The 14,326-nt window shown below is 38.4% G+C and overlaps 1 protein-coding gene across 3 annotated transcripts in view; it reads right to left on the bottom strand.

The window, feature by feature from the left end:
* VPS45 (vacuolar protein sorting 45 homolog) overlaps positions 1–14,326 on the bottom strand; it is a 99,104-nt gene that overhangs the window by 52,393 nt on the left and 32,385 nt on the right. For all 3 annotated transcript variants that reach the window (XM_004461630.4, XM_023589708.3, XM_023589709.3), the window contains exon 11: positions 84–242. In XM_004461630.4, coding sequence (XP_004461687.1) covers positions 84–242 — 159 coding nt within the window. The remainder of the gene's footprint in view (positions 1–83; positions 243–14,326) is intronic.

The following is a 14,326-nucleotide window of genomic DNA, read 5'->3' as shown; positions in this document are numbered from 1 at the left end:
AGTATGATTTAATATATGTCAGTGCTAAGAATATAATAACAGAGTTGGTTCCTGTTTGGTGGGCTTAATATAACTTTGGTTACCTTTCGATACTTCTCTGAAACACCTTTATTCCTGAGGTCCATCATTAGTCCTGGCAGGCTATTACTGCTATGTCGCTCATAATGTAGAGCATAAAGCATCACCAGGCGGGCAGCGTCAAACTCTGTCACTTTGGGGCTCTGGAGGAGCCTCTTTACATTCTGGAGAGAGAGAGATAGAACTGATATTTATCCCCCCTCCACTTGAGTGATATATAATGCCTTAGCTCTAATAATTATTAAATGATGATGAGATACTACTAGCAACTGCCTCAATTTTAGAAAATTAAATGCTTTTTTGCGCAAGATAAGAATTAAGGAATAAATTCCCTTTGTAATTGCTTTAAGATAAAAGTGAATTTAACTATGGATAGTTCCTCTTTTCTTTTCCAATAGTGTAAATTGCCATTTCCTTGCTGAAACAAGGAATATACTCTCTAAACAGTAGAGCACACAACACAACTGACCGGTTGACTTGCAAAATGCTACTCCTTTCTCTTAGTGTTAATGACTGGTCAGTGAAATGGAAACAACTTGGCAGAATTTTACATAGGAGGGCTGGGCTTAACTCATAAGGAACATCAGAAGTAACAATATGTTTCAACATGGTTTACAGGGATATTAGAGTATGTAATAGCACTTAATCTCTAAATTGAGTACTTACGATCTTAAGAGGGCAGGTACTGACAGCTAGAAGAAATCATGTTTAGCTTTTGCCAATTTTCACATTAAAGGCCTTCCATATAGTAGAGATTTATATTTATTATGCAGCAGAACAAATAATTTGATTCAAACCAACAAATACTTTTTCAACCACTTCTAGGCACAGGCACCCCTATCAGCCAATGCAGGGGATAGAGATGAGTTAGAGACGATTCCTGTCCTTAATGAGTTCACAGACAATGGGGGAGGAAGGAAGGGAAACAAGTATAGTCTGTTTTGCAACAATGCATGTTTCTTTAATGCTCTATGAGATTTGTAAATATGGGAATGATGTCAGTTTAACACAGAACGCATATTGATTCCTATGTAATTTTTCAAGCATGGCAATGTTTAGAAGTTGCCAGGGACAACCTTCCTCACAAAGACAAAGCATTAGCAATTACGTTAAGAGAAAAGAGGAAAATCCTACAGTATTTTCTGCGTGATGCAGTGGTTCTTTGGCTTCAGGAACTGTTATAATTTATACTATGTTAAGCTATCAGGGGAAGAGGCAAGTACAAAAGAAAAGGATGCAAAGATATTTCTGCATTAAAAAGCAAAGGAAACAATGATGACAACAAACTGATTCATAAAGGCTACCCCCATATTGTATTTTTCTTTTTTTAAAAAATGTTACATTCAAAAAATATGCCCATACTGTATTTTTAATTTTGATGAACTAGTCTACAAGAAGCAGATATTTTTGAGACCTTAAATCTTGAAGAAAACACGAGCCCCAGGAATAAGGCTGCAAAAGATGGACTTTCTAGGTACAAAAAGTCAATACTTTTGTATTGCGCTATAATTTTTATTAGAATTGTTGTTACTTTTGTTAAGGCTCTGATTACATAGTTATATAGGTTTTAAGTGTTCTGCTTACATATAACCCTATATTCTCATAACACTTATTATTAGTGCAAGATTTTGTGAAACACAGCGTTTTTCAAGAACACATATGTGACGTTAAAAGAGAAACATGTATGCAAAACAAGAAAACAAAAAGAAAATCAGTGCAATGGGAGGAATAGGAGACAAAGTGAAGAGAATGTATATCTGGTTGCTGAGGAATCAAGAAAGACTTCATGCAAAAGCCTTGTAGGACCCTGGATTCTAAGGACATAACAACTAACAGCTGTATGGTACTTCACAATTTACAAGATGCTTTCACATACATTATATTTTCAGTACCTCACAACAATATGGACAATGTCTAAGAAATCTCTTGCTCACACTGAAAAGTGACTGTAATGAAATGGGGAACCTCCCAGGTAACTCTCAAGTACAAAACTCTTTGCGTGGGATTCCTAATGTTGCTTTACTGGGTTAGCAATTTACTACCATCATCCTTAAGGGACCAACAAGAAAGAAATTTCTCTTCTATAGATTTAGACTTTGTATTCGTAAGAATTTCCTCACTGTTTTTTTTCCCTTTTGTGGTACTTTTCCACACAGCAGCCACTGAATTCAGCCACACTTGTTCAAATATTCCATTAGTTTCTACTGTAATCTGAAGGAATTTCAGGGTACAAATTATTACTAAGTATACACAGACACAATCTCATATGTATCTCAATCACCTTGACATAAATTTAAGAACTTAAAAAGAATCCTATCTGTTATCTCTCTATTGTGACGTTTTTTTTATAGGCACAATGTTTCATTTTCTGCCCTTGCCATCATTCTCTTTTCACCTTAAATTTACTCAGCTTCTGACTAACATGTCTCTGTACTTTTAAGCAAATCTGACATACCCAAATACCCATCAGTAAAATATTTTTCTTGTGCTGCTTCAGTTTTAGTATAATAGAAAAGTAGTCATTCAGAAACAATGGAAGAATCTTTAAGTATCAAGGAATAATTTTCAAAAAAAGACTATAGCCACCAGCTTGTACCCTTCCTATTTGCTCCCTTCCTAAATACCCTCACTTGGATTCTTTTTTTTTTAATTTTATTTTGCATATTAAATAATTTAAAATATAAACAATTAAAAAATAAAAAGAAAACACAGTTGAATAAAAATATCCATTGCTCAGTTAAACATACTGCATACAATTTTTAAAAATCATGTTACACAATATATTTGGTTCATAGTAATGCAATCATACAGTATTTGTTCTTTTGTGTCTAGCCTGCTTTGCTCAACATAATGTCCTCCAGGGTCATCCATGTTGTCATATGCTTTACTTCATTTCTTCTTACAGCTGCATAATATTCCATTGTGTGAATTACACCACAGTTTATCCATTCACCTGTTGATGGACACCTGGGTTGTTCCCAACTTTTGGCAATCGTGGATGCCGCTATGAACATTGGTGTGTTCGTGTCACTATTCTCAATTCTTCTGGGTATATACCCAGTAGTGGCATTGCAGGGCCACGTGGCAAGTTTATATTCAATTTCTTTAGGAACTGCCAAACAGTCCTCCACAGTGGCTGTACCATTCTGCATTCCCACCAACAGTGAATAAGTGTTGCTATTGCTCCACATCCTCTCCAACACTTGCAGTTCTCTGTCTTTTTAATAGTGGCCATTCTAATAGGTGTGAAGTGATATCTCATTGTAGTTTTGATTTGCATTTCCCTAATCAATAGTGATGTTGAGCATTTCTTCATGTGTTTTTTTTACCATTTGTAATTCTTCTTCGGACAAATATCTATTCAAGTCTTTTGCCCATTTTTTAATTGTGTCGTTTGTCTTTATATTGATGAGTTGTAACATCTCTATAGATCCTGTGTATTAAACTGTTATCAGATATGTGATTTCCAAATATTTTCTCCCATTGAGTAAATTGCCTTTTTGCCTTTTTGACAAAGTCCTGTGAGGTGCAAAAGTGCTTCTTTTTTAAAGATTTATTTATTACCCCTCCTTGCTTCTTGTGCTCACTGTCTGTTCTCTGTGTCCATTCGCTGCATATTCTTCTGTATCTGCTTGTCTTCCTTTCTTGTCTTCTCTTTAGGAGGCACTGGGAACCAATCCCAGGACCTTCCGACATGGGGGAGAGGCACTCAATTGCTTGAGCCACCTCAGTTCCCTGGTCTGTTATCTCTCATTGTCTTTCCTCTTTTTTTTAAAAAAATTTATTTCTCTCTCCCCTCCCCCCAGTTGTCTGCTCTCTGTGTCCATTCATTGTGTGTTCTTCAGTGTCCACTTGCATTCTTGTCAGAGGTACTGGGAAACTGCATCACTTTTTAGTTGCTACATCAGCTCTCCGTGTGTGCAGCACCACTCCTGGGCAGGCTACACTTTTTTTGTGCTGGGTGGCTCTCCTTAGGGGGCGCACTCCTTGCACATGGCGCTCCCCTACATGGGGGACACCCCTGCATGGCATGGCACTTCTTGCATGCATCAGCACTGCGCACGGGCCAGCTCACCACATGGGTCAGGAGACCCTGGGTTTGAACCCTGGACCTCCCATGTGGTAGGTGGATGCTCTATCAGTTGAGCCAAATCCACTTCCACCTTTGTCTCTGTTGCATCATCTTGTTATGTCAGCTCGCTGCATGGGCCAGGACCTACCATATGGTAGACGGAGCCCAATCGCTTAAGCCACATCTGCTTCCTAAGTGTTTAATTTTGAGGTGATCTCATTTACTTATTTTTTCTTTTGTTTTATGTGCTTTGGGTATAAGGTCCAAGAAACCACTACCTACTATAAAGCAAGGTCTTGGAGTTGTTTCCCTACATTTTCTTCTAGTAGTTTTATGGTCCTGGCTTTTTTATTTAGGTCTTTATCCATTTTGAGTTGATTCTTGTTTAGGGAATGAGATAAGCGTCCTCTTTCATTCTTTTGGTTATGGATATCCAGTTCTCCCAGCACCATTTGTTGAAAAGACTGTTTTGTCCCGTTAACATTAACTTGGTAGATTTGTCAAAAATCAGTTGACAGTAGAGGTGGTGGTTTATTTCTGGATTCTCAATTTTATTCCACTGATCGATGTGTCTATCTTTATGCCAGTACAATGCTCTTTGAACCTCTGTAGCTTTGTAATATGTTTCAAGGTCAGGCAGTGAAATTCCTCCCATGTTGCTTTCTTTTTTAGAATGCTTTTGGCTATTCAGGTTCACTTTCCCTTTTGGCTATTCAGGTGCACTTTCCCTTCCAAATGAATTTTGCAATTGCCTTTTCTAATTCTGTAAAGTAAGTTGTGGGAATTTTTTTTAAAGAGATTTATTTTATTTATTTCTCTCCCTTTCCTCCCACCCCCCTCTGTTATCTGCTCTCTTACTTCCATTTGCTGTGTGTTCTTCTGTGTCCACTTGCATTCTTGGTGGCACCGGGAATCTGTCTCTCTCTTTGTTGTGTTATCTTGCTGCATCATCTCTCCATGTGTGTGGTGCGACTCCTGGAAGGGCTGTGCTTTTTTTCAAGTGGGGTGGCTCTCCTTGTGGGGCACACTCCTTGTTCAAGGGGCTCCCCTACGCGGGGGACACCCGAGTGGCATGGCACTCCTTGAACGCATCAGCACTGTGCATGGGTCAGCTCATCACACAGGACAGGAGGCCCTGGGTTCGAACCCTGGACCTCCTATATGGTAGGCAAATGCTCTATCAGTTGAGCCACATCTGCTTCCCATTTGTTGGAATTTTGATTGGTATTGCATTGCATCTATAAATCAGTTTGGGTAAGATTGACATCTTCATATTTATTCTTCCAATCCATGAACACAGAATGTCTTTCCATTTGTTTAGGTTTTTAAAAATTTCTTATAGAATTGTTTTGTAGTTTTCTGCATATAGGTCCTGTACTTCTTTGGTTAAATTAATTCCTAGATATTTGAGTCTTTTTGTTGCTATTGTAAATGTAAATTTTGCCAATTTCTTCCTCCGTTGTTCAGTAGTAGTGTACAAAAAAATTGCTGATTTTTGCATGCTGATCTTGTATCCTGCCACTTTGGTGAATTCATTTATTAGCTCAAGTAGCTTTTTCATGGATACTTCAAAATTTTATAAGCACAGGATCATGTCATCCACAAACAGAGAGAGTTTTACTTTCTCTTTTCCTATTTTGGTGCCTTTAATTTTTTTTCCTTGTCTAACTGCCCTAACCAGAACTTCTAATACAAAATGAATAATGATGGTGACATCGGGCAACCTTGTCTTGTTCCCAGTCTTAGAGAGAAAGCTTTCAATTTTTCCCCATTGAGTATATGTTGGCTGTGGGTTTTTTCATGTATGCCTTTTATCAGATTGAGGAATTGTCCTTCTATTCCTATCTTTTGAAGAGTTTTCATCAAAAAAGGATGCTCATTTCATCGAATTCCTTTTCTGTGTCCATTAAGATGAATTATGTGGGTTTTTTCCTTCAATTTGTTAATGTGGTTGTTTGATTTTCTTATATTGAACCAGCCTTGCATTCCAGAAATAAATCCCACTTCGTCATGATGTATAAGTAGTCTTTTTTTTTTTTTTAAGATTTATTTACTTATTTCTGTCCCCATCCCCCCACCCCGCCCCACCCGGTCCTGGTTTTCTGTTCTCTGTGTCTATTTGCTGCATTGTCTTCTTTGTCCACTTGTGTTGTTGTCAGCAGCACAGGTATCTGTGTTTCTTTTTGTTGTATCATCTTGTGTATCAGCTTTCCATGTGTGTGGCGCCATTCTTGGGCAGGCTGCACTTTCTTTCACACTAGGTGGTTCTCCTTACAAGGCACACTCCTTGCGCGTGGGGCTCCCCTACACGGGGGACACGCCTGCGTGGCACGGAAGTCCTTGCACACATCAGCACTGTACATGGGCCAACTCCACACAAGTCAAGGAGGCCCGGGGTTTGAACTGTGGACCTCCCATGTGGTAGACGGATGCCCTAACCACTGGGCCAAGTCTGCTTCCCATAAGTCTTTTGATATGCCTTTGGATTCTACTGCAAGTAGTTTGTTGGGAATTTTTGCATCTATGTTTGTTAGAGAGATTGGTCTGTAGTTTACTTTTCTTGTAGTATCTTTTTTTATAAATTTATTTTTTATTTATTTCTCTCCCCTCTCCCCCATTGTCTGCTCTCTGTGTCCATTTGCTGTGTGTTCTTCTGTGTCTGATTGCATTCTTGTCAGCTGTACCGGGAATCTGTGTCTCTTCTTGTTGTGTCATCTTGATGTGTCAGCTCTGTGTGTGGCACCACTCCTGGGCAAGCTGTGCATTTTTTGTGCAGGGCAGCTCTCCTTGAAGGGTACACTCCTTGCGCTTGGGGCAACCCTACATGGGGTACACCCCTGCATGGCACTCCTTGCACACATCAGCACTGTGTGTGGGGCAGCTCACCACATAGGTCAGGAGACCCTGGGTTTGAAACCTGGACCTCCTATATGGTAGGTGGACACTATCAGTTCAACCAAATCTGCTTCCCTCTTGTAGTATCTTTATCTGGCTTTGGTATTAGTATCATGTTGGCTTCATAGAATGTGTTGGGGTAATTTTCCTTCCTCTTCAATTTTTTAGAAGAGTTTAAACAGGATTGCTATTAATTCTTTTTGAAATGCTTGGTAGAATTCATCTGTGAAGCCACCTGGTCTTGGACTCTGCTGGGAGATTTTTGATGACAGATTTGATGTCTTTAAATGGGATTGGTTTGTTAAGTTCCTGTATTTCTTGTAGCATCAGTGCAAGCTGTTTGTAGCATCAGTGCAGGCTGCATTTCTAGAAATTTGTCCATTTCATCTAGGTTGTCTAGTTTGTTGGCATACAGCTTTTCGTTATTTCCTCTTATGATTCTTTTTATTTCTGTGGCATCAGTCGTAACTTCCCCCTTTCATTTCTGATTGTATTTATTTGTATCTTCTCTCTTTTTTTCTTTGTTAGTCTAGATAGGGGTTTGTCAATTTTATTGATCTTCTTAAAGAACCAGCTTTTGGTTTTGTTGATCTTCTCTGTAGCTTTTTTGTTCTCAATTTCATTTATTTCTGTTCTAATCACCATTCTTTCCCTCTGCTTGCTTCGGGATTGGTTTGCTGTTCTTTTTCTAGTTTCTCTAGTTCAGTTAAATCTTTGAGTTTCTTTCTTCCTTCTTTTTTTTAATATAGGCATTTAGGGCTATAAATTTCCCTCTCAAGACTGCCTTCACTGTATCTCATAGATTTTGGTAAGCTGTGTTCTCTTTTTCATTTGTCTCTAATATATTCACTGATGTCACTTGAAATTTCTTCTTTGACCCACTGACTATTTAGGAGTGTGTTGTTTAGCCTTCACACATTTGCAAATTTACTTTTTTTCTATCTATTATTGAATTCCAGTTTCATTCCATTATGATCTGAGAAGGTGCTTTGTATAATTTCAGTCTTTTTATATTAATTGAGACTGCACTGTGCCCTAACATGTGATCTATCCTGAAGAAAGATCCATGGGCACTTGAGAAGAACGTATAACCCACTGACTTTGGATGCTGTGTTCTGTATATGTATAGCTAATTTATCATGTAGCTCAAGTTCTATGTTTCCTTGTTGATCTTCTCTCTAGCTGTTCTATCTAATGATGTCAGTGGAGTGATGAAGTCTCCAGTGATTATTGTAGAGATGTCTATTTCTCCCTTCAGTTTTACCAGAGTTTGTCTCATGTATTTTGGGGCACCCTGATTAGGGTCATAGATATTTATGACTATTAAATCTTCCTGGTGGACTGTCCCTTTAGTAAGATATAATGGCCTTCTTCATCTCTTATAACTTTTTTTGCATTTAAGAACTGTTTAGTCCAGTATTAGCATAGCTACCCCTGCTCTCTTTTGGTTACTATTTGCATGGATTATCTTTTTCCAATCTTTCACTTTCAGCTGGTTTGTATCCCTAGTCTCAGGTGAGTTTCTTGTAAGCAGCATATGGATGGCTCATGTTTTTTAATCCATTCTGCAAGCCTGGGTTTTTTGATTGGGGAGTTCAATCCATTCACATTCAATGATAATACTGTAAATGTACTATTTACGTGCATTATTTTATTCTTTTGTTTTCACGTCATATCATATTTGTCTTTTTACTCTTTTGGTTATCCTTTCTGCTATTCTTTCTTCTATACTCTCCTCCTGTCTTTTTATTTCAGGGTCTAAGGCTTCCTTTAATATTTCCTGCAAAGGTGGATTCTTCTTTGTAAACTCTCTCAGTTTCTGTTTGTAAATATTTTATATTCACCTTCATATTTGAAGGACAGTTTTGCTGGATAAAGAATTCTCGACTTGCAGTTTTTCTTTCAGTATCCTAATTGATTCAGACCACTGTTTTCTCACCTCCATGGTTTCTGATGAGAAATCTGTGCTAAGTTTTATTGGACACCCCTGTATATGATGGTTTGCTTCTCCCTTACTGCTCTGAGAATTTTCTCTTTATCTTTGACATTTGACATTCTGAGTAATATGTGTCTTGGAGTAGTCTATTAGGATTTATCCTGATTGGGGTATGGTGCACTTCTTGGACATGTAAGTTCAATTCTTTCATGAATGTTGTGAAATTTTCAGCTATTATTTCCTCAAATACTCTTTCTGCCCCTTTTCCCTTCCCTTCTCTTCTCCTTCTGGAACTCCCATGACACGTATGTTGTTGCGATTTGTGTTGTCCTTCAAGTCTCTGAATGACAATTTTTTCCATTCTTTTTCTCTGTTCCTTTGTCTCTTCAATTTCAGCTGTTCTATTTTTGGTATCACTTATTCTTTCTTCTATCTTTTCAAGTCTGCTGTTGCATGCCTCTAATGTTTTTTTTTTTTTTTAATTCTCTAGCTTTCTTTTTTTAACTTATTTTTTAATTTATTATTTATTTATCTCCCCTTCCCCGCCCTCTTCCTCCCTCCATTGTCTGCTCTCTGTGTTCATTTGCTGTGTGTTCTTCTGTGTCATCCTGGATTCTTGTCAGTGGTACCGGGAATCTGTATCTCTTTTTGTTGCATCATCTTGCTGCATCAGCTCTCCATATATGCAGTGCCACTCCTGGGTAAGCTGCGCTTTTTTCATGCGGGGGCGGCTCTCCTTATGGGGTGCACTCCTTGAGCGCATCAGCAATGCATATGGGCCAGCTCACCGCACAGGTCAGGAGGCTGTGGGTTTGAACCCTGGACCTCCTATATGGTAGACAGATGTTCTATCAGTTGAGCCAAATTTGGCCTGCTATAAATAAATTCCTTTTTCCTTCCCAAAATTATTATGAGTCTTGGCCTTTTCATATGCAAATAATTGAGCCTCCCTCAATGTACACAACATTTGGGAGCTCATCCAGGATTTGCAAATGAAGGCCAGAGAAAGTAGCATTTTGCTACCCTTTCCAGATCCCTGAGGAATGTGAGAGGGCATAGGTGAACCCCAATCTGGGTGCCCCTGGATTACAATTAATCCAGAAAAGATGTGGGCTCCACCAGAATCTTCTCGACAAAATTTGAGGGCAATGGAAGGTCTGAAAAAAAATTCTGGGAAGAAAAAGACTCCAAACATGGAAAAAGGTAAGACTCCCCTGGGGGAGCATAGTCAGAAAAAACTAACTTTAAATGTCAGAAGAGGAAGTCTGATCCACTTCTGAGAAAGCCCCAGTACCTCCGGAAATTCAGGGGGAAGCCGTTCTCTCAAGGTCTGAAAGGAAAAGAAGAAAAAAAAGGGAAAAAAGGCTGGTGTTTGGGTTTGTCTAACATCTGGTTCTGGTCTTGTCTCCACTGAGGTAGTGAGGGCTTGATTATAATAAGAAAGTATGTTTATAGGTTCAAGTCCTAATGTCCTGGTAATTGGTCTGGATTTTGAGAAATTTGGTTATAGGAAAATGAATCAGCTTTCTAGTGAAGCTTGGTCTGGGTGTAAAGTTAAACAGTGAAAAGGTCTAGCCGGAATCTTTTGTTATGGTGCTGAATTGCAAATGAATTCGCTTTATAGACAGCAAGTGTAAGCAGGAGATCCTGTTCAGATGGTAAGTGTTCTCTCTTTCTAAAGTTTGTAATGGCTGCAGGGGCAGCCATGCCGAAGAAAACATATATAAAAATTGTGAGTCAGATTGATAAGTTTTGTGCTTCTGTCTGTCTGCTAAATGCTGGTGTTAAGATTGTACAATTATGTAAAGTGGTAAAATTTGGTTAAGCTGGAACCCTCCCTTGCCATTGGCAAAGGAGCAAATTGACTGTAGTTTATAAAGCAGAACTGTGGTGTTTGAACATGTGTGCACATGCTCTGCTATCTTGCCTCTCTGGGTCCATCCCACTTGCCGGAGCTCAGGGAATGTCTGTGTCCATGTCTGTGCCATACACCCAAGTTTATTAAAACTGGCCCAGTAAGGGTAGCTGACGGAGCCAGTAACTTAAATCACAGCCCTGCCAGGGTGGGGGTCCCCAGGAAAGGTGCTGAATTTGAAAAGTTCTTTCAAGCCATTTTAGTAGCCTGGAACTCACTACCATCACCTTTTCTCCCCTCCTCCTGTTAGGACGACACATAGCAAAAGTGGAGAGCTGGGAAGGGGAGTGACTTGTCCCTTTCCAGTGAGTCCACGCCTTCTATTTGTAAGCCACATTCCTATCAAATCACTGATCTACCTGGAATGGGGGGAGTTAAAGGAGACACAGGATCAGAATCAGGATAAATGCAATAAAATTCTCTACCTAAAGCGTCAAGGGCCAAAAACATATTTGCATAAATTGACTTCTGCCCAGGTTCTGCTTTTCTGAATCTCTCTCTTTGTAAGTCTATGTAGAAATGCTTTGAAATGTTTTAAAGCTGTAAACTTGTCTAAAGGAAGGAGGTTATTGCTTGAAAAAATAAACCTCAAACTTCTCAGTTTAAACTCAGTTGTGCCCATAAAAGGTATACATAGTAATCGAAATAAGACCTCATGTGCTATCAATTAGGGTCAGGGAGTTCCTTAAAATGCAAAGATATGGAATTCTGTTTTAATCTGTGCTTAACTTTGTGTTCAACTTTAAAATCTGTGTTTGGATTTTGTCAGTTTGCTCGTGCCTAAAAATCACAGTAAGGGAAACGGACTTGGCCCAGTGATTAGGGCGTCCGTCTACCACATGGGAGGTCCACGGTTCAAACCCCGGGCCTCCCTGACCCGTGTGGAGCTGGCCCATGCACAGTGCTGATGTGCGCAAGGAGTGCCGCGCCACATAGGGGTGTCCCCGCGTAGGGGAGCCCCATGCGCAAGGAGAGCGCCCCGTAAGGAGAGCCGCCCAGCGCAAAAGAAAGTGCAGCCTGCCCAGGAATGGCGTCGCCCACACTTCCCGTGCCGCTGACGACAACAGGAGTGGACAAAGAAACAAGACACAGCAAACAGACACAGAGAACAGACAACCAGGGGAGAGGGGGGAGTTAAATAAATAAATAAATTTAAAAAAAAAACCACAGTAAAAGGCAACTTAAAATGAATCTTTAAATGCCAATATTGTCTTGCTGGGGAATTAAATACATAACCTGCAAATGAAATTTGTTCAGTTACTAGGAAAAAACAGGAAAGCATCGCAGGATTGTTACTAATAAGGTTTTTGTAACTTACTTAATAAAGGTATCCAATTCATCTTAAAATAGAACATACTAAAAACTGTAACTAAGAATTAAAATCATTGTATAAGTACCTTTATACATATATATAAATCTGTAACTAAAGCTATTACGGAGTAATCGTGGTAAACATGGACTGGATTTTGGTTATTGTAATAGTGATATTGAATTAATTTGCCTCTATTTATGGCTACTTCAAGTTTATCTAATGCTTACTGTAATAGTGGTGGTTATTACTTACACTTACCTTATAGTTATTTTATAACTCATTTCACCCCTGCTCTTCAACTATTGTGACGGTAATTATAAGCTGTGTTTACATTTACTTACAGTTCCTGCAGGTCTGGCCCACCATTAACAAACCAACATAATAATTAAACTTTAAAACTTATAGTTAAATTAAAAAGGGGGGGTTATGCATATCACTTTTGTGCCATTCTAAATATTTTTAGTCTTCTCATTTCCTCTTTGCCCTTTTAAAGGAAAAACTGTCTTTTTCCTTAACCTTTAAAATAATATAAATTAATTCTGATTGGCCATTTCCACCAGAAATCAGAAATAACTGACGCCAGGTTTTCCAGGGGTAAGCAATAGTCTTCCTAGAGTAGTAGGCCTTACTAAACAACTCCCTCCATTGTTCAGGCCATCTCAAAGGAAAAAAAAAAATGAGCAAAAGCTACCAGTTTCTTTCTAGGCTAAACAAAAGCCCAAATACTTGACAGGTTCCTTCCAAACATCAATGCAACTAGGAAAGTCAGTGAGGGAACTATATTTTAAATTACCCAGCAAAGAAAAAGGTTTTAAATGGTGTTTCTGTATAAAACCATTCATGTCTCCCTATCTGCTAAAGTTAAATATGCAGTTATATTAGTAATATATATTTCTAAAACCTAAATTAAACTAAACAGCATAAAAGTTCATGTAAAAAATCTAAATACAGAACTGTTAAAAAGCTATGAAATCCTTATTAAATCATAATTAAAACAGGTTAAATAATTGCTCTATATTCCAGAGCCTAAAAGTTAGTATGCTTTTGAAATTACTCACAGTTCTAAAATTATCAAAAACAAAAGGTTTTAAGCCCCTGTAAAAAAGGAAAACAAACATTCTTTGTTTAATCAATAACAATTCCAACTTGTTTAGCTTAAGTATTATCTCTTGGGTTTATGAATACCAGGCTAATAAGTTAACATTGTATGTGTTGAATCTTTAAAATAATGGAAACTGTAAGCTCGTGTTTAATGAAATTAAATTAAGTGTAAAACTACTCTCTCTTAAATGCATGAGGTAGATTCCATTGGTTGCCAATTGTAATCTGGAGTAAATTTGCCAGTCTATAATTGTGGTCAATTGTAAAAAGTATATAAAAAAACATCTTCCCAGTAGAAGCATTTAAATGGTTCTAGTTCTAGAAGTCATTGCTAACTAAAAACCTGGATTGGTATTGATGGCAAAGAATAACTTTGAGATAATAAAACCTGTCTGAAAGTTACCGCACAGTGCATATTTAAGTAAATGGTAATGAAAAGTTACCTTGATTCCATTGGGAATCTTTTGTTTTCATTTTAACAATGAAAAATAGTTTTTTTCCCCCCTCTATTACTAAGGTAAAATGCCTACTAATATCTTCATGGTAAAAGTGTAAAAAATACACAAAGTCATTTGATACATGATGTGCTGCATTAAAAATGTTAAAAATATATAAAAACAAGGGATAAAGTTTAACATTGTCAAACTCTCTTATGCATTCAAACCAGGCCTTGAATACATTACAGGTTGCCTCTCCATATGAGTTATTGGCTAGGCTGGTCACTGACACCTCAAATAAAAATATCTACTACATCATCCTTCTGATTGTGCTCCTAAAGTCGACGGAAACTATGTTGCAGCTTCAAACTCCTGCAGCAGCCAATGATGGCTCAGTACAGCCAAATGTACAATGGATATCGCCTCCAGACTGGCACTGCTCCATAGTGCCAGAGAGCACTATGCACCAGGCCAGTGAAATACTGGAAACTACCTTCTTAGCTTCTCTCTAGGATCAACGATGCTGAGACTTGCTCACTGTGTGAAGAACATACTGAGTGAAGCCATGATTACCAGAATA

This window comes from Dasypus novemcinctus, chromosome 13 (assembly GCF_030445035.2).
Source record: "Dasypus novemcinctus isolate mDasNov1 chromosome 13, mDasNov1.1.hap2, whole genome shotgun sequence".
Taxonomy (NCBI): Eukaryota; Metazoa; Chordata; class Mammalia; order Cingulata; family Dasypodidae; genus Dasypus; species Dasypus novemcinctus.
This window is presented reverse-complemented; position numbering and strand designations above follow the sequence as displayed.